This window comes from Rhamphochromis sp. 'chilingali', assembly GCF_963969265.1.
Source record: "Rhamphochromis sp. 'chilingali' genome assembly, chromosome: 8".
Taxonomy (NCBI): Eukaryota; Metazoa; Chordata; class Actinopteri; order Cichliformes; family Cichlidae; genus Rhamphochromis; species Rhamphochromis sp. 'chilingali'.
Window position 1 is genome coordinate 11,051,700 of NC_137935.1, and position 18,112 is coordinate 11,069,811.

Consider the following 18,112-nt stretch of genomic DNA (forward strand, 5'->3'; position numbering starts at 1 on the left):
AAATCGCAGTGCTGGCAGTATTTATCTATGTCTCAGACAATCCTGCTGGGAGATGGGAACGGTGAAATGAGAATCAACAGCCTACTTCTCCTCCCCTCAGCTCCCATCAGGTCATTTCACCCCCACAACCCTCTTCTTGAAAGCAACGTGTGAAGAGAAACTGATAAATATAAAGCAAGCTGGGAGCCGCCTGCATCTGCCCTCTGCCTTTTCGCCACAATTCTTCAGGTCATTTTAATGTATTTTGTCCACTTCTGCAGGGAACCTGACAAAACCGCCTCGCTTACCTAAAATTCCTTGTAAAGTATTAGCTATGATGAAGTATTTATCCCTGTCTACCACTGCCATCATGTCTGGCCTAATGTTGCATTTTCCCTCAAACTTTGCATATTTCATCTCCCAAATCAGAGGGTTTTGCACTTAGACGATACCCACTCTGCTTTGTAATAAAACACGCATCTGGGCTATTTCTAGCTTCCCATCCAAAACAATTGCCCTTTGGCTTTGTCTCTAATAGTCACACACAGTTAGAGAAAGATGCAATGAAAGGGACAGACGTGGGCATGAGAAAAAGGGTGGAGGCAGAGGAGAGGACAGGAACACGGGGAGGCAACAATAACACGCAATTTCAGGCCTTGTTGTAATTCCTCTCTCATCTCGGTCCCAAGTGACAAGCAGTGAAGCCGCCCAGGATTCCAATCATTCCTGTTGTCAGATTGGTACCCCAAGTGAGACTGAGTTGATTGCTTGAACAAATTTGCAAACTAACAATGCAATTTGATGTCTTTGGAGGGTTTTAGGCATCAGATTTGTGGCATCAGTGGAGAGAGTCGCGGGAGACCACGCTGGAAAGTTGTTGCCTTCTCAGAGAAAATTGTCGGCAACTAAATTTATCTCACTGTTCATGATTACACCCATAAGGCACCGAGCTGTTTGATATCTGTGTTTGTGTGGTCTGTGTGGGTTTTTCTGGTGCTAAAGGAAGTTTTTTGAGAAATATCCACGTTTGCTTTATTAAGACAGGAAGACCGGATGAATACGATGCTTTAACTCTCTTCTTTTGTACAGTGAACACAAAGCTGAGCGGAGTCAGCAGCAGCAGCAGCAAGCTTGGCTGTATCAAAGGGGAGCAAAACTCACCTGCCTGCACCTTTAATGTTTCATTTATACTTGTGTGTTAAAACTTGACTGTGGCAGTTATGTGTTCAGCTTCTGTGCACCTCCTCACAAATGTAATACTTGTGTGAAGGCTGAAAAATGTTTCTTATCTTCTCTTTAATACAAAACTTGAAAAGCCATTTGCACTGCAAACTTTCTGCAGAGTGCAACCCCTGCAGTGAATGGAAGAACGGAAATGTGCCAGCTGCAAGTTTTGTATTCGGTAAAGCGATAAGGGAGGCCATCCAATTGGATCTTTATAGTACGCATGAGATCGGTTCAAAAACTAAAGAGATGACATTTCAACATAATGTTTGCTTTTGTAATTTAGTGTTTTATGTATCAAAGCACGTATTATTTGGTGAGATTTATGGGGTGGAAGCTTTGGTTTGTGAGTCGTTTTGGCCTCTTTTAGCCCTCTCAGTTCTTGGAAACCAGATGTCAAGAGCAAAGGCTAGTATGTCATGCTTTATCATCTATTTAACTCTAAATGAAGCCATCATTTAGCAAATTAATATCATGCTGTTAACTAAGACTCGGGACTAGCTATTGAGACCACAAACACATAAGGAAATTAGTTATTGAGGGCATAAATCAAGTGAACAGCAGAGTAATTTTTTCATAGACATCTGGACTCTGGACCTCTTTTATTCCAGAGAAGTTGCCCCCTGCTGGTCAGTAGAGAAAATGCAGGTTTAACACACTTCCACAATGGCTGTGTGATCATAGGCATTTTTCAAAAATTAAAAAAAGGACCACACTAGTTCCTCCCGCTCATTTCGGGTCCTTATCCTAAGCTCAACCAATCAGCTTCTCACTGTAGCTTCAAACAGTATTTATGAGAAATCTGATATAAGATCAATATTGATTTTCTCATTTAATTCTTATTAAGGAAGCAAATAATCGGGAAATGAGGAAGCATTCAAACCATTGTGTCCTCTAACACATCAGGGATGTTTCATCCTTATGTATAATGAGACATGTCATTTTCCACTATCTTCGATCAATGGACGTCACAGCCTGAGGAACCCCAATCATAGACAATATGAATATGAATTGGTTGCTGTTACAGATCATTACAGATTCCACCGACATGTTAGTGCACCAAATATAAAGACCGTTCATTTCCAGTGTGACACTCTTCATGGCAATTACTCTTTTATGAAGTTTGACATATTTTAATAGATATGACAGATCGGTGGACCAAGGTGTGCCAGAAAAGTATATTTGTCTTGGAATGAAATGATTTGTCAGTGAGATCTTGGTGAAAGATTTAAAGGCAATTTCATGTATGTAGTCCTATGCAAATGAAGAAACCGATGGAAAGATCAGCCAAATATTTGCTTATGAAAAATCGCATGACAGATATAAAACTAAATAAAGATCTGTATGTCAAAAAGAAATGGGGTTGCTAAACTATATAACTTCAACTGTTTAGATCTCAAGAGTGTAATAAACTCACATTCCAGTATTTCCAGCATCAAAAAGTTCATCTTAAGTCTCAAATCAAGAGTTACATTTCCCATTTAAAAATCACATTAATCTGATAGTCGGGGCTTTTACACAGACATGTTTCCTGCTGGGTTTTTAACTAGCAACCAGCATTACGTTAGATATTTTAGTGTCTGTGTACAATTTATAAACTGCAGCAGAATCTTACTGAAATATATAATGAAGTAATTTTTTTATTTAAATACCTAGTTGTCTGTTAAGTGACAACCACTTAACCAGACTCAGATTAATACATCAATATCAGTCATTTGTTAGCTCTCAGACTTTTTGTTTATGATCGTCCATAATTTTGACCTTATTGCTTAAACTGTTTATTCTGACTCTGTCTCGTGTACAGGAGCAAAAACGTCTACTTTTACTCATGTAGGCTTTGATGGTGACATTTGTCAATCTCAGAAACTAGGTACATTTTGAGCCCTACTCGTTGGCTTAGTCCAGGTTAACATTGTCATGCAACATGTGCTGCACAGCCAGTAAAGGCAGTGGTTCCTGTTAGATTGCTGTGTAGTGAACTGTTACTGAGCGACCACTGAGCTGCTGGAATCGCTGGAGGACCACTGGAAAAACGATTATCCAGACACCAATGGGCGCCTGGCTGCTCCCACTGGCAAAGCAATCACTGTGTTATTTGGTAGAGAATGAATTACTGAACATTTTGAGATTTGATGCTTAATCCCCAAATGAATGGCTCAGAGTATTAACGTGCTGCACTACTGTTTGTGTGTTGCACCTTTTTTGTCTGTCATTTATTCTCCCCAACCTCCCATTCTGTGTTTTTTTAATCTTATATTATATGGATTTTATAGGTACAAGCAGGAACTGTTTGTTATAACAGTCCCTACAGTGGTGGCATCAAAGGATTGTCGTCTCCTTGGCTTTGTTCTTTGTAGTTGATCCAACTCTATGCTTTTACTCATCTCCTGTGGCCATGTTTGATTTGCTGTAGCCTTGACCAAGGCTCGGTACTCAGCATTGTCACCCCAGATTACCAAGAAGCACAGATCTCTACAGAGCCCTGCAGAGGGCAAAAAAAAAAAAAAAAAAAAAAAAGCATCAGAGATTGCAATGGGTAATCACGTTTTTTTTTTTTAAAAAAAGGGCTGCAAAGGATATGAGAATCTTTGTACAAAGAGGTGTACTCTAGCAATATGAATGAGTTGGAAAGGCTGTGCCCTGCAGGGATTTCTATCATCTCTCTCAGAACTTGATACCAGGTTGAAGACTAAGCTTGCACCAGCTCCTTTTATCTAGCCTGAGATTGGTGATTAGATTGAGGAGCCCGGCAGAGGAGACGCAAGTCCTCTCCTCCACACCAAGAGGAAAAGCAATGTTCCACAAGACTACACATTCATTACTCAAAATAAATCTCCATTAAACAAATGCCACAAGCATAATTAGGCTATAGGAATAATTATAATTGTGATTAGTTTCTCCATGGGCCGACCTATGTAAATTGTGATTGACACTCTGCAAATAGGGAATGCATAAATCTGGCATTGGAGATACACAGACACATATGGCAGCAGAATACTGAGGAGACAAAGGGATTGAGGGCATGGGTGGCTGTAAACATGCCTCCGCTGCACATTCACAATCCAAGCTTTACAAGGCTACACAACCAGCATGTGTTTTGTATAAGAAATAAATCCTCAAAGAAAGGATTACATGCACTCGGCTGCAAAGGCATCGTACCACAGCAGTCCAGCAACAAATCCAGCCATTATGAGGGTGATAATCTTTACATTTTATTTAGCTGTAGGCCTCTATTGAAATAAACACTCCATTTGAAATGATACAAAACAACAGCACCACAATGTACAGTCCCATATAGCAGTGGCATAATATTCAGATTGTATGCCTGCGTGTGTGTGTGTGTCTGTATTTTTGTTTTTGTCCTTCTTTTTTTTTTTTTAGATAAAACAGGAAAAATTATTAGTTTAGTGCAAGTAAATTTGACATATGATGCCGAATAAGTTATTTTGGGTCTATTAGAAAAACAACGTAAGATTAAATTATGAGCTAATTATGGCATACAGTATGTAAGGCATAACCGTGTCCTGTCATTTAATAACAAAGGGACGACTTAATTAAAATGGCGAGATTCAAAACAGACTTGAACTGTGTCTCAGTTCCATAGTGAGACATCATAGGAAGGACTTTGTTTATAACACAAGAAATCAAAAAAATTAAAGGAGAAGTCTGTCACTAAAATAAAAGACATGGATTTGTTTGGGAACAGCACTATCCTATGGCAGTAGTCTCTCCCAGCAGGACAAGATGCCCCAAAAAATGCTCAGAAACTCAAAGTATGAACCCCAAAGTCTGGCCTTCAAGTTTACCAAACCCAGTCAGATCCAGTGTCCACCGAGGGTGACCACGTCGCAAGAAACTAAATGAGAGGCTAAGAGTAAGTTTGTCAACTAGTAAACTCAGTGCATTTTACAAAAATAATAATAATAATAATAATACACATATGCAAAACTACACTGTTCAAAGATTTAGCATTGATCACACAAAGAACCTTAATTGACTAATTAAACTTAACTAATTCAATTAAATACATTACTTGAGCACCATTTCCTGACCAGCTTAAACAGAAGCTTAAATTTATTTATTTTTTATGGTCTGAAGCAAAAGTCTATGTAGACTTGAGTATTTCTATTTCTAGCACAATGTAATATAAACTGTAATTCCACTGCTGCTGTCTGGTAACTGTCTTTGTTTCCCCCCTTGGGATGCGACCATACATTTGCACATTTTGTTTCAAGTTGACCTTTGTAAACTGGAGCCAATCAAAATTTAAGACTTCATCAAAACCCAAACCAAAAGATCTGTTACCAACATTCTGGTGCTAGACAACATTACCCCCAGAGGTCGCACCATTACAAAGTGTTCCCAAGAACTAGGCAGATGGTTCTACTGTCCAGGCTACCTGTGGTTAAATTTTATTTAACAAATTCAGTATAAAACTATTACCTTTATAAAGCCAGACGAGTTTAGAAAGATGGTTCTAGTCCGCATGCACACTGACCATAAAAGCAGCCATCGTTTGTGTTTTTACAGACACGTTTAACACCTGATGCAATAGGACAGAGGATGCCTGTAAACTTTGATATGCTTAATCTCCACAAACAGCAGTCAATCAGTCACATAGCACAGAGTCCCCGTCTAGCTCTTCAAAAGGAAATGATTACAGCCTGGGCCTTGATCCATCCAAACTGCTGCAGGATCCCGCTGGCGGAGCAGTCCAGATATTTGTGTGGAGATAGCAGAGCCTATTATTACCAGGCTGCGGTTGCTGCTGAGGTTCCACTTTATGCGCACCTTTGATCTCCAAAGATATCTTTTAGAGAAACAATACCCAGCCCAACCCATCCTTTTGAACTCACCAGGTGGGGGCAGCAGTGCTGATATCAACTGAACAGGTGACTGGTGGAGGGAGGTGGTGTCTAGTGTTTTGTATCTTATCTGCTAATACACTGTGTGACTGCTTTGTCAATACATATGGTAACACTAGTGTCAGCAGCTTTGCAATATATTCAAAAAAGGGCCACCCAGCTTGCACTTGGCTCTTTCCATTTTAATGGACCAGCTAACAATAGCAGATAAAGGCATTGATAGAGAAAGAAAACCATCCAACGCTTCTACAACCACAAGGAGACATTTTCAGGCTATAGGATCTAATCCTGCCCTTTGGAAACCAATTTCCCCAGAGACACTTGGATTCACACAACCAGAAAAATGACATTAAAAGACCACAAGATAATCAGTTATGATATGTTCACATTTATTGTGCAGTGACTTTTATATACATACATTTTATACACCTAATTTACATGAACAGAAATAAATTAATCTGCTAATGTTCTTTAACTCATCTGGCTTTAGTGTTGCCATTGACTGGACACAGCAATCGTTGAAGGAGAAAAAGCACAATAATTCCAAGTGACACATGAGTGACAAGGCAGTAATATGAGTCAATGTAGTCTAAGTTTCAGTAGTGTTATATTTTTTACGCACATAAAAGAAGCAGTTGGTAAGAGTTTTAGTGTTGTGAGTTTGAACGAATGGAGAGGCCAGCGTGGAGCTTTGCTTCCACAACTGGATGGAGACAAATGAACAGATGTTAAAAAACTTGTTTAAAACGACACTGTCACACTTGTCTGAAGCACCAACATTTGGTTTTATCTTTTAAATATAGATTAAACACTTTCCATAGTGCTGGTCCTCTGATTTTAGCTTTTAACTATATCAAAGTGTTATTTAAGAGACTAAGTCAGAAAACTAATTACGTCAGTCGTTAGCTTAAATCATTTTTTAAAAATGGCTTTATCTTAGAGAAAAGATGTGCATTATTTTGCACCAATGCATTTAAGGGGGTTTAATGTTCCATAAAATATATTTATCTTTTATATATTAATGAATTAAAGATGTTTCAGACACAATTTTAACTCTGGATTCCTTTTACATTATTATGTGTTGTCATTTACTTGTGGCGATGCATTTGATGTGAAACTATTTTTTATACAACATGGTCAAACAGACGCCCCCTAGTGTCCAAAACATCTCACAAACTGCATCTTTAACATTAGATGACTTACTATTGTGCTACATACAGTATTGTTCACTGACAGACACAAAGATAAAATACAACTCGGCTTAGTAGTGTGTTCTTTATAAAAACTAAATCTAAACGAGCTAATGTGAAAATCGTCTTAAATGTGTACACTGTAGTGTGTGAAAACGATAAAAAAATACATTAACTGGAGCGGCCAGGTACCCACACACATTAAAGTCTGGCATAGGAAAAGAATAAAAATGTAAACCACTTAGAGATCATCTCTAGGTTTCCCTGTGACAAACTAAATACAGACATCAATTTGCTCTCAACTTTTCAGTGTTGAAGAACCTGACAGGAAGTCTAACTTTCTACTGCTAGCTTATGATAAACACTGACACTACCTAGAGTGACATGCCTATGTAACACGAAACAACACATCAGCTCCAGCCTCCTCTTTTACCATACAGAAACACAGAAAGAATTTGCAGGATACACTGATGGCTCTTAAGCACTACAATGCTGCAAGCAGCAAAAACTCTAAGCTATCAAAACATGCAGCCTGTGGTGAGTTTCTACAGTACTATTCAGAAGTTGTTGGTGGTAAATGTCTTTGAGTAAACCCAGAGTTTGTAGATTGTTTTTATTACTATTATATCTATCATAATATAATGATTTTAAACATGGCTCTGTTGTTCCATTAGCCTCACTCAAAATCTTTTCAGACTCTCTCAAATAAAGTGAACAAATAATCGCATGGCAACCGCACTGGAACATCTGATTATTGCACACTAGCACTGAACTTGCAAATGTTCATGCAGAATGAATGAGAAACACACTCCACTCAAATCAGTGTTTGCTCACTATGTGACAGATGACCGTAGAGTTCTTTGGAAGACTGAAAATACATTGTTTGAGTCGGGGAGCGGGGTACATGACTACGTGGCACATCACCAAGACATCTAAAACTCTTTTGTTACAACCTAAGGTGAGAGAGAGAGAGAGAGAGAGAGAGAGAGAGAGAGAGAGAGAGAGAGAGAGAGAGAGAGAGAGAGAGAGAGAGAGAGAGAGAGAGAGAGATGCTGTGATGTTTTAGAAAATCAGTTTGGGGATCTGACACCAACCGACCACAAGTGGTTTACAGTACGGTCTTTAAAACAGTAGAAAAGGAGGCGTGCCGGAGATGATAATTGCACTGAGGGGTACGAGGGGACGAGAGCATATGTGTGAGGGAATTTATCAACCTCTTTTTCAAGCAAAATCTAGCATTGCATTTAAAATATAATACATCCATATTCAACATTCATGGCATTGTTTCTGTTAAAACACAAAAATATTAAAGACTCACAGGAGGAGTCCCGGCAAAGACAACATTTGATGCCAGGGGCTCATCTGTTTGGAGATGAGAGTTTAAAATTCTTGTATAAAGTAAAAGCCGAAAAAAATATATAAATAAATGCAATCTTTTCAGACACACATTTTCCCCACAAACTACTCTGCACACTGTAGACTAAGTGACGAGACAAGTCGTAAGGCAGAAGGATGAAGAGAAGGACAAGTGAGAGTGAAACGGGGGCTGTTGTGATGGGTCCTGTGTTTAAAGGACAGTGTATCATCTGCACTCGAGCTCACGGGGACTGAGATCCTGACCTGTAGCTCTTGAAGCTGCCGAGCAGACTCTGCATGCCTTTCTTGACGCGGCGAGCCACAGAGTCGGCGGGAGGCGTGGGCAGGCAGGAGGCGAGGCTGGGCGGACGTGCATCCAAACATTTCTGGTAGCGAAGCTTGAAAGAGAACAAAACCACAAACATGGATGTCTAAGGTGACAAAGACAAGACTCAACACTGGATTCCACAACTGTGGCAAATTATCTTCCCACTTAAGGACAAACAGGAACTCTTATTTAGTTTAGTCTCATGCTGACTCATGGTGAGTGTTTCATGTGACTCACCATGCAGGCAGCCTGCACGGCCTCACTCAGACTGGCCGCATTGGGTTCACACCAAAACATGTGACAGGTGAAATCGTGGGGACCTTCCGCCATGATGAACGCAAAGGTGTGGACGTCCTTCCCCACACCCATGAAAGACAGGAAACGCACCCTGCACTCTGACAGCACCTCCTCATCCTAGAGTTTTAAAAAAATAAAAAATACAAAGGTTGTCCAGTCAAAAAAATTTGTTAAAATGTGGAAATCTTCTGCAGTCCACCCTAACCCTCAGACACAACTCTAGATCATCACACGAGGAAAACCAAGTACCTTATAAGTTCTTTTCAACTACCAGCAATATACAAGATGAGTTCAGGAAAACAAATAGGTCAGAAAACAAAGTACCACTTGGTAACACTTGGTATGTGGCTTTGCTTCATCTGTTCAGTTTCTCCTTACAATCTAAATATTTCATGGTAATTTTAGAGTAAATCGCAAAATCCTAGTCATAGAAAAATCATTTGATTTTCAAAGCAATTCCAAAAGAAAAACATTTAAGTTTATCCTCTAGGATGGTTACTGCAAGTGATAAATATCAGAGTCCAGACTATGAGAATCACTGCTATTTCTCACAAAACTTTAAAAAGAAAAAAAGAAAAGCGGACAAAAGCAAAAAGGACTGTTCTTACAAATGTCTCTTGTGTGTGTAGCTTAATGCCCCCAAATTAATTAAATTACTTTTAATTAAAGTAAAACGTAAATAAAATGACTTATTCCCACAGAATAGAGTTAGGTTTAGGGTTATCACTGATGATGACTTCATCGCACATTTTAAACATACTGATGACAACTCAGAAAAGGACCAGTGAAGATGACAATCAGTCACTGACTTTAATTCCCCATACTGTTCTGTCATGTTCAGACTGTTTTCCAATACCTGTCGTGAAAGTATTGTGAGGGTGGCTGGTGCAACATTCACAAAGACAGGAGTCCAGTCATTTTTATCTCTGCCATTCATTGCTGTCTCTAGTGTTTCATTGACTATGTCCATACCTGAAAAGAACACACACAGAATATATGATCAGCACATCACAAACACGGTCAGCATGACAAAGTACAATAGAAGTATTTAGCACAGCAGTTACACACTTTAAGGCGTTTTCTTACCAACGGGTTTAGCCACAGGCTGATTGCCCAGGTAATAAACACGGAAGCGCTGGAAGAGTTCATTTTTTGGAGCTGGAAACTCTGTTAAGAAGTGAGGAAACATTATGCAACTTGTTCCTATGCTTTCAGAAATTAGGACATTCAAAGTGTCTAACTTTGCTTTACCTTCAACAGGGATGACCACAGGTTTGCCTGGGTCAGAGTTGAGCCTGCTCACCCCTGGCTTGGAGGCCTTTCTCTCCATCATTATCTGAAGTTAAATAAGGGAAAAACTGTGAATTTTAATTAAATTTAAAAAAAAAAAAAAAAAAACCTCAAAATCAGCGGAGACTCTTTGAATTCATAATGACAAATCTAATAAGGGCTAACCTTTGAACACATCTCATGTAAGCTGGTGGCAATGTTCTTGGCGGGCGAGTCGCAGCGGAAAACGTGACACTTCAGAACTTGGGTCAGGTTGTCTCGTGCGACATAAGCAAAATCCCTGCAGGAGAAAGATTATATACACATACAGAGTGGCTTATTAAATCTGCAGTTTTTAAAAATACGGTTTTAAAAATACAAGCTTACGAGAACATAAAACACAGACAGACATAGGGCTGGGCCATATCATGCCGGCCACGGTAATACCGGTATAATGTTGGGCAAGGATAAGAAAATGAAATATCGTGATAGAATATGGGTAAAACGTGCATGCGCAGTGCCTTTGTTTTCATACACACATGGCAGAAAAAGCATGCCGGCGGCAGAGAATGAGAAGGGCGAAAGAGGGAACGCTGAATGAAACAGATAAACCAGAATTGGTTTGTAAAGCACAAAGCACTATTTTTGGTAGAGCATGCTACCGTGTTTTTTGGAAAATACGGCACACTTAAAATCAATCCTTTGATTTTTCTGAAAATCTACAGTGCCCCTTATAATCCCGTGTGCCTTATGTATGAATTCTGGTTGTGTTTACTGAGCTCGAAACGATTTTATGCGGCACACGGCGCAAATCTGTCAAATGTTTTAGTACGACTTTGCTAAGCTATGAACCCGCACCGCTTGATGGATTGTCAAAGCATTACGGCTATTGTAGGTAGGAGCCTCACGGAGTGATACGTACTGTGCTTCAACATAATATTACCGTATTGTGTGTTTATAACCTCTTTTTAGGTTTTGTGGATATTATACATGGTTATGCTGAGGATATTTCAGCCAAATGCAAATTCCTTGCTGGAAGGAATTTGCATTAGCACTGTTACATTTTTATATAACTTTAATGCACATAAAAAACAGCTGCTGTTTAAGTGAAAATACATTGATTGTATTTTGTCTAGTGTCAATTATATCACCAGTTATATGGTAAATGGCCTGTATTTGTATAGTGTTTTACTAGTCCCTAAGGACCCCAAAGCGCTTTACACATCCAGTCATCCACCCATTCACACACTGGTGATGGCAAGCTACATTGTAGCCACAGCCACCCTGGGGCGCACTGACAGAGGCGAGGCTGCCGGACACTGGCGCCACCGGGCCCTCTGACCACCACCAGTAGGCAACGGGTGAAGTGTCTTGCCCAAGGACACAACGACCGAGACTGTCCAAGCCGGGGCTCGAACGGGCAACCTTCCGATTACAAGGTGAACTCCCAACTCTTGAGCCACGATCGCCCCTATATCGTTATTGCAAATTTTCAAATGTATAGCGTGATAAATATTTTGGGTCACATCGCCCTGCTCTAGACAGACACACACGAAAATAACAACAAAATGGCACACAACAAGAATTATATACAGTTTTTAGAATAGTAATCATTAATGGATACCTTTCCCTGCTCATGATTGAAAATGCAGCATGAAAGAAAAGAAAGAAATACACAATTATTAAGAAATCAGCAACAGGAGGCAATGTTATTAAAAATCCAGCAGAGGGCAGCAGCATGCTGCAAAATAAAGACTAACACAGCCACCATGCCAGATCTCAGAACTGCAGCACATCATTTTAAGTCACTGAGTAAGGACCCAATACAAAAACAGCAAAAAAAAAAAACCATTCAAATATGGAAAATAAAGCAGCTTATTCAGTCAGAAGTTATGAAGAATATTCAGGAACTCAACTAAACTAAATTTCACTCAATGCAAAAATTCATCACAGCAAACTTCAGTTAACCTTAAACCGAGTAGGATTTCCGCTCCATTTAAACATTTTGGCATCCATCAGGATAGTTATCAAGATTGTGATATGCAAGATATGATCTGCCCCCCTCCATTTATAAAGTGGAGTTAAATTTACTTAAGCTTAAAATACATTGTGCTTGTCACTATTCAAAGTAACTCAAAAATTGGGAAATGCAAAAAAATTTTTAAAAAAATATTTAAAAAAAAATCCAATCAGGTTTACATGCCCTCCAAAGGTAGATTTTAACCTAGGAAAAAGCCTGGAGATATATTTAATTTGAGATTTAAATAGCCTCATTAGAAACATGCTGTCACTGAGCACCTCAAACAAATTACAAATGCGAGCTACATTTTAATAGAAAGAAGAAAAAAATGCATGTCCAATTAAAAAAAAAAAAAAATTATATGAGCTTAAAGTTAAAAATTATATTTTTTAAGTATCATAAAAAACAGCAGAGCCAATGACATTACATTTGTTTTCAAAACTGACTGAAGAAGGCAGTTAAATACATTTTATAGTTCTGCCATTTTCAATTTGCCCTTGTGCTGTGGATACTGACCTGCCGTTGTCTCTGCCGACACCCCAGACCCGGATGCTGCCAATCGGCTGAGCATGAAGCAAAGTCTGGCCCAGCGGGTCGATCAACTTCATGGTGTCATTCTCCAGGACCATTAGCATGTCTTTACCCTGTCACAACACACGTTTCAGTTTGAGAAGTCAGACTAAGCACACATTTCTACAAAATGTTGTTACCCACGGTACTTTAAGTATTTCTCTTGAATTCAAAACACTATTTTAGAAATGGAAATGGAGCATTATCAATCATTTTCAATCAAATCATCAAAGACGAATTGTGGTTGGAACCAACCACTAAATGAAACATGTTTCTGCCCTGCACATTCAAAGAAATTCTTATTAAAAAGAACATTACATAAAATGTCATGAACATATCTGTGTGCGTGTGTCATTACAATCATCTTACCTCTCCCCAGATCCCAGCGGTGTCATGAAGGTTGTGTTTGTGATAAGAGAGCTGCCTGATGCAGTTGTTGACAGCGACACTACTCTTGCCAGGTGCCATGTCGTCCTCAGACATCTCAACCCAGCCCAGAGAGCGCACTGCGAAACACTGACAGTACAAAAGTGCTGCATATTAGTATAAACTAGGACACAAAAAACTCTTTCATGTGCAGAAAACTATTAATCTTTGGTAGGTAGGTAAATAAATAGATAAATAATCAACGCCCCTACACATTTCATATGTCCTACATCTCTGAGACCCATTCCAATGCCAGTTTTCTGTGACAGCATTTCTAAAATGAAAACTGAAACCCAACTACTCTGAACATATTGAAAAAATCTAAAATTAAGCAGATGATTTACCTTAGTTTCTAAGTCTGTGCAGAGTGGAGCAAGCTTCTCTTCATCCTCAGATTGGGAGCAATTATAACTACAATGACAGAAAATAAAGTTTAACATCTCCAAAATTAACACTGACTAATTAGAAAGTTTTAACACCACATACTTCAGGTTGATAGATGCATAGCGTAAAGTTGCTCCTTCAAACTCCTTCAGACTTTGATCAGATGCAACTTCTCCCTCCTCCTAAAGACAAACATTTATGTGCAGATGGAGCCATTTGATCACAGAGCACATATGCATGAAAGGTATGTAAATTCTGTCATATTGTCCAAAATACTATAAGGCTTAGGGTTGTTCCTGGTGACTAACTTACTAGTCTTAAATGGGAGAATGCAAAAACTTTAGTGAGCTAGTCTTAAAGTTCAGGAAAAAAAATCAAGTTCTAATTCATTCTAATGAATTAGGGTAAATAGTCTCCATCAAAAAAAACTGTCTGTTTGTATTTAGGGTGTTTTTAATCCATGAATCATATTCTTTAATAGTCAGATCTTATTTTAAATGTCTGAAATGTGTGGCATAACACTGCACACCCTCTCTGTGAGAGGCCTGCTGCTACCTAATGTGATTGTTTACACCTGAGTTTACCAAGTGTCTTGGCAACCTGCTGCTTGATTGTTAGATACTGTGTTGTTATTTTTTTTATTGATTATTGCACTGTAGAGGCTGGTGAGAAACAACATTTCAGCCTGTGTATTTCTGCAAATACCATCCAAAATTACAATAAACTATCTTGAATCTAGGAACTACCTAGGTTTGTTAGCAGATTCTGAATAACATTAAATGTGCTAACCAACAGCTTTCATTCTTCAGGGATGTAAGCATCCCACCTAGCGAATGCAGTTAAGCATTGATTTATTTGAGTATTACATACAACTATCCTTGTTCTAGATCAAAGTACTGTAGAACATCTGTCTTACCTTCCACCTTATAGATTGATAAACTGAAAAATTTTTCTAACTAAGCAATGACAGCAACATTTAATCTTCTAGGACTCGTTACGCACAACCCTACTAAATATGCTCAAAAGACATTTCAAAGAGGTGAGTTGAATAAAACTCTAGCCATGATTTACCTTCCACAGTTCCCCTTCACCAGCACCTTCATCAGTGCTGGACAGTTGGGCCCAAGATTCCTGGAAAAATGTGACAAGACTTACCGTTAACAACAGTTTTACTTGTCAGTGCCTCTGTCAAATTAGGATGCTGGTTAGACCTCACCTCAGGTTCCTCGCAGGGCGTAGTCTCCAGGGACATCGTGGAGGACATCATGGAGTCCCCAACTTTACCCAGGGGTGAAGGAGGCTCCCACTGAGTGGTGCCTGTGGGAATGTGCCAGTAGTACGTGCCCGATGTATCTCGCACCCTCATCCATCCCGAGGGCAGGTCTGTGTCCGTCTCAAAAGCGCTGGAATCCCAGAAAGACTCTGAAGGGCGGGAAGTAGGAGACCAAGGTTACTATAGGTAACTTCATCTCAACTAAATGCATGGAAATGCATATTAATTATCTAATTAACAAAGTAAAAAAACATTTTACTTTTTTTGATTTGGTCAACACAACCAGCCTTTGGAAGCGTTGGTGAAGATGTAATAGCTGTTCTGCTTTCTAAATTTTGCCCCTGAGAAAAAACACCCCCCTAATATTGCAGTATTTAAAAGGGGGGAAAAAAAGGAAAGGTTTAAACTAATAATAACTAAAAAATAATGAGTTATTTAAGTAATAAAGTATAGCATCTGGCAATCAAACTGTAATTTAAATAAAGAGATGATAATTCACTATTTCCAGGAGTCTCTTTTTTACTGATATGTTTAGCAGCCAAATCATCCTGTGTTGCTTCTATTTTGACCGTTTTGGCTTTTCTTGTTAGCTGCAGTATGATGCTAATAAACAGAGTGTATTCTTCAGATTTTTTAATATCTGCACAAGCTACAACATAAAGTTGTCTAAACACCTTGTATGTTTTGTTTAGTTTTTACCTCTGTTGCCATTTGGAGAGCTGTCAGCTGTGTTGTCCTGAGACAGAGCAGGCCAGCTGGACTCTTCATCACTTGGTGTCCCGTTCATGTTGGAAAAAAGCAGGCAAGCGTTCCTCCCCACTCTCTGAGACTCCACATTACTCTCTTCTTCTGCCAGTTTCTCTCCTCTGGTGTCACCTGATGTTTCTTCATCGTCTTCCAATTTACTTTCCTTCTCTTTATCATCCTCTTCTCTCTCTTTATCTTTCTCTTCTGTGGATTCCAGGGTGTCAATGAGAAGCGGCTCATTAAGGATGTTCTTTGACTCCTCCTGACTGAGACCAGGGGTCATTGCGATTTTGGGAGACTTGGTCTGCTCCTCGTTACCCTGTTGATCTTCCTGAGTGGTGTTCTGGTGAGGGAAGTCTTCCCTGTTCCCATTCTGATTGATATTGCAGTTGTGGTCTTGGTCCTGCTGGTTCTCCGCTACTTTCCGCAGCTGGTTTTGGCCTTCCTTGACCCACTTGGCATTGTTGCCGGTGGACTCCTGGTCGCACCAGTGGCTGCCGTCATTCAGTTTGTTCTTTAGCTCTTCGTCTTGCTTCTGTTTATTCACAACATATGTCATATCTTCATCATCATGACCACCCATGGTAACTGTCCATGTAGCTGCTCTGACAGAGAGAGGAAAAAATACATTAGCATTGCCTTTAGCATACTAGTTAGCAGTGATTTTAGCAAAGATTCTCATCAAGGTTTCTCAAATATAGAACGACCACTTGATACAAATACATTCAAATATTTCACAGTGGCCGTTAAATGTTGAATCAGCGAAGTAATAATGTTTAAAAATATGAAGGATGAAGTCCGTTTCTTGTTCGTGTATTCCGGGTTGGTCATTTTACTGGCAACTTTCACTGTTTGGTTTCAGGCGAATACAAAACGCACTTCAGCAGCTTCACCTTCCATTTGCCAACACGACCTTTTTCATTTTTAGATAAACGGGCGCTGTAAAGAGCCTGTATAAACCTGGGTCATTATTTAGGTTCACTCACATGATTGTTTAATAAAACCTAGGTAAATACCGTGGTTTTACTTGTTAGATAACATCGCCGCAATTGGAAATAACGGGCACCGTCCGCCATCACCGACATCTTTGCTAGGCTAATGTTAGCTTCTCGGTTGGCTAGCTAACATTTCCAAACTGCAGAAGCAAAGTGACTGCAGCAGCACTGTTTTTATTAAAAATTTTGACTCACCAGCTCACCAAACTCCTTTGTCGTCGAAATGCGCTAAAATGTGTAGCGTAACTACATATTTCCAAAGATCGTGAGGGCTCTCGCTCGGTTTCTAGGTGGTGTTTTCTGTCTGTGGGCTCGGCTAGTGATGGAGGGCGAACCTGCGTCACGGATTAACGTCACGGCCAGAGCCCACTGCTGCCACTCAGGCACAGAGCAGGAGGCAGACCCAATGAAGGAAAACCGGTCCTTCACACTTCACACACAAATATTGATTAGACGCTGAGCGGGAGGGGGCATACAGGTCGCAGGGTAAGCAGCTCCCGGTCTAACCAAGAAAGAAACCATAACGAGTAAAATAACAAAAGAAGGCATGCAAAATAATCACAGGGAGATGAAGATGACATCAAAAAGAAGCAAAAGTTGGCCAAAAACAGGCTCAAATTGAATTTAACAACCACAGAGAGATGCAAAAGTGACCACAAAACACCTGAAATTAATAAAAATGACCAATGTTAGACGCAATAAAAGAATCAATAAAGAGCTGCAAAATCGCACCACAAGGAGACGGAAGGGTTCCAAAAAGGTGGAAAAATACAAAAAAAAGAAGAGGGTTTTTTTTTGGGGGGGGGGGGGTTGCATCTGTGTGTGTTGATTCTTGGGGCCTTTTACATTTTTGTTGTCTCTGCATTATATGGGTTGATCCCAAATGCGTTAAATGTTCATATTCATATTAGCAGACCACTTTTTAATAAGCCCAGCTTTTATCTATACTAACGTCTTTGGCCAAAAAAGTGCTAATGCAACACTATAAAATACTTTGCTGAGTAGTAGCAGTAGTAAAAGCTTGAAACATATATTTAAAAAAAAAAAAAGTCAATTGTATTTCGGTGCCTCAACTCCACTTATATCATTGAAACTAATAATGTACTGCTACATGTCACTGGACACGTTTGGAAGAAAAACTGCCCTTAAATGAAGAAAGTACTGAAAACATTTCTCAGTGATTTTGGTC

At 39.5% G+C, this 18,112-nt stretch overlaps 1 protein-coding gene across 4 annotated transcripts; it reads right to left on the bottom strand.

Annotated features, from left to right (window-relative positions):
• Positions 1 to 3,630: 3,630 nt before the first annotated feature.
• Positions 3,631 to 17,275, bottom strand: apbb1 (amyloid beta (A4) precursor protein-binding, family B, member 1 (Fe65)). Of its 4 annotated transcripts, none has more exons than XM_080888248.1 (15): positions 17,119 to 17,275; positions 15,881 to 16,533; positions 15,125 to 15,330; positions 14,980 to 15,039; positions 14,011 to 14,090; positions 13,869 to 13,935; positions 13,468 to 13,614; positions 13,045 to 13,172; positions 10,695 to 10,809; positions 10,491 to 10,575; positions 10,326 to 10,406; positions 10,096 to 10,211; positions 9,180 to 9,356; positions 8,879 to 9,012; positions 3,631 to 3,685 (listed from the first exon to the last, which is right to left on the bottom strand). In XM_080888248.1, exons 2-15 carry the CDS (start codon positions 16,509 to 16,511, stop codon positions 3,676 to 3,678), a joined length of 2,037 nt encoding a protein of 678 aa, XP_080744374.1. In that variant the 5' UTR covers positions 16,512 to 16,533; positions 17,119 to 17,275; the 3' UTR covers positions 3,631 to 3,675. The 4 variants fall into 4 exon arrangements, with proteins under 4 accessions (XP_080744374.1, XP_080744375.1, XP_080744373.1 ...); XM_080888249.1 differs by lacking the exon at positions 3,631 to 3,685 and adding an exon at positions 6,437 to 8,211; XM_080888247.1 differs by lacking the exon at positions 3,631 to 3,685 and having other exon boundaries at positions 8,271 to 9,012; positions 15,881 to 16,528.
• Between the last annotated feature and the right edge of the window lie 837 nt (positions 17,276 to 18,112).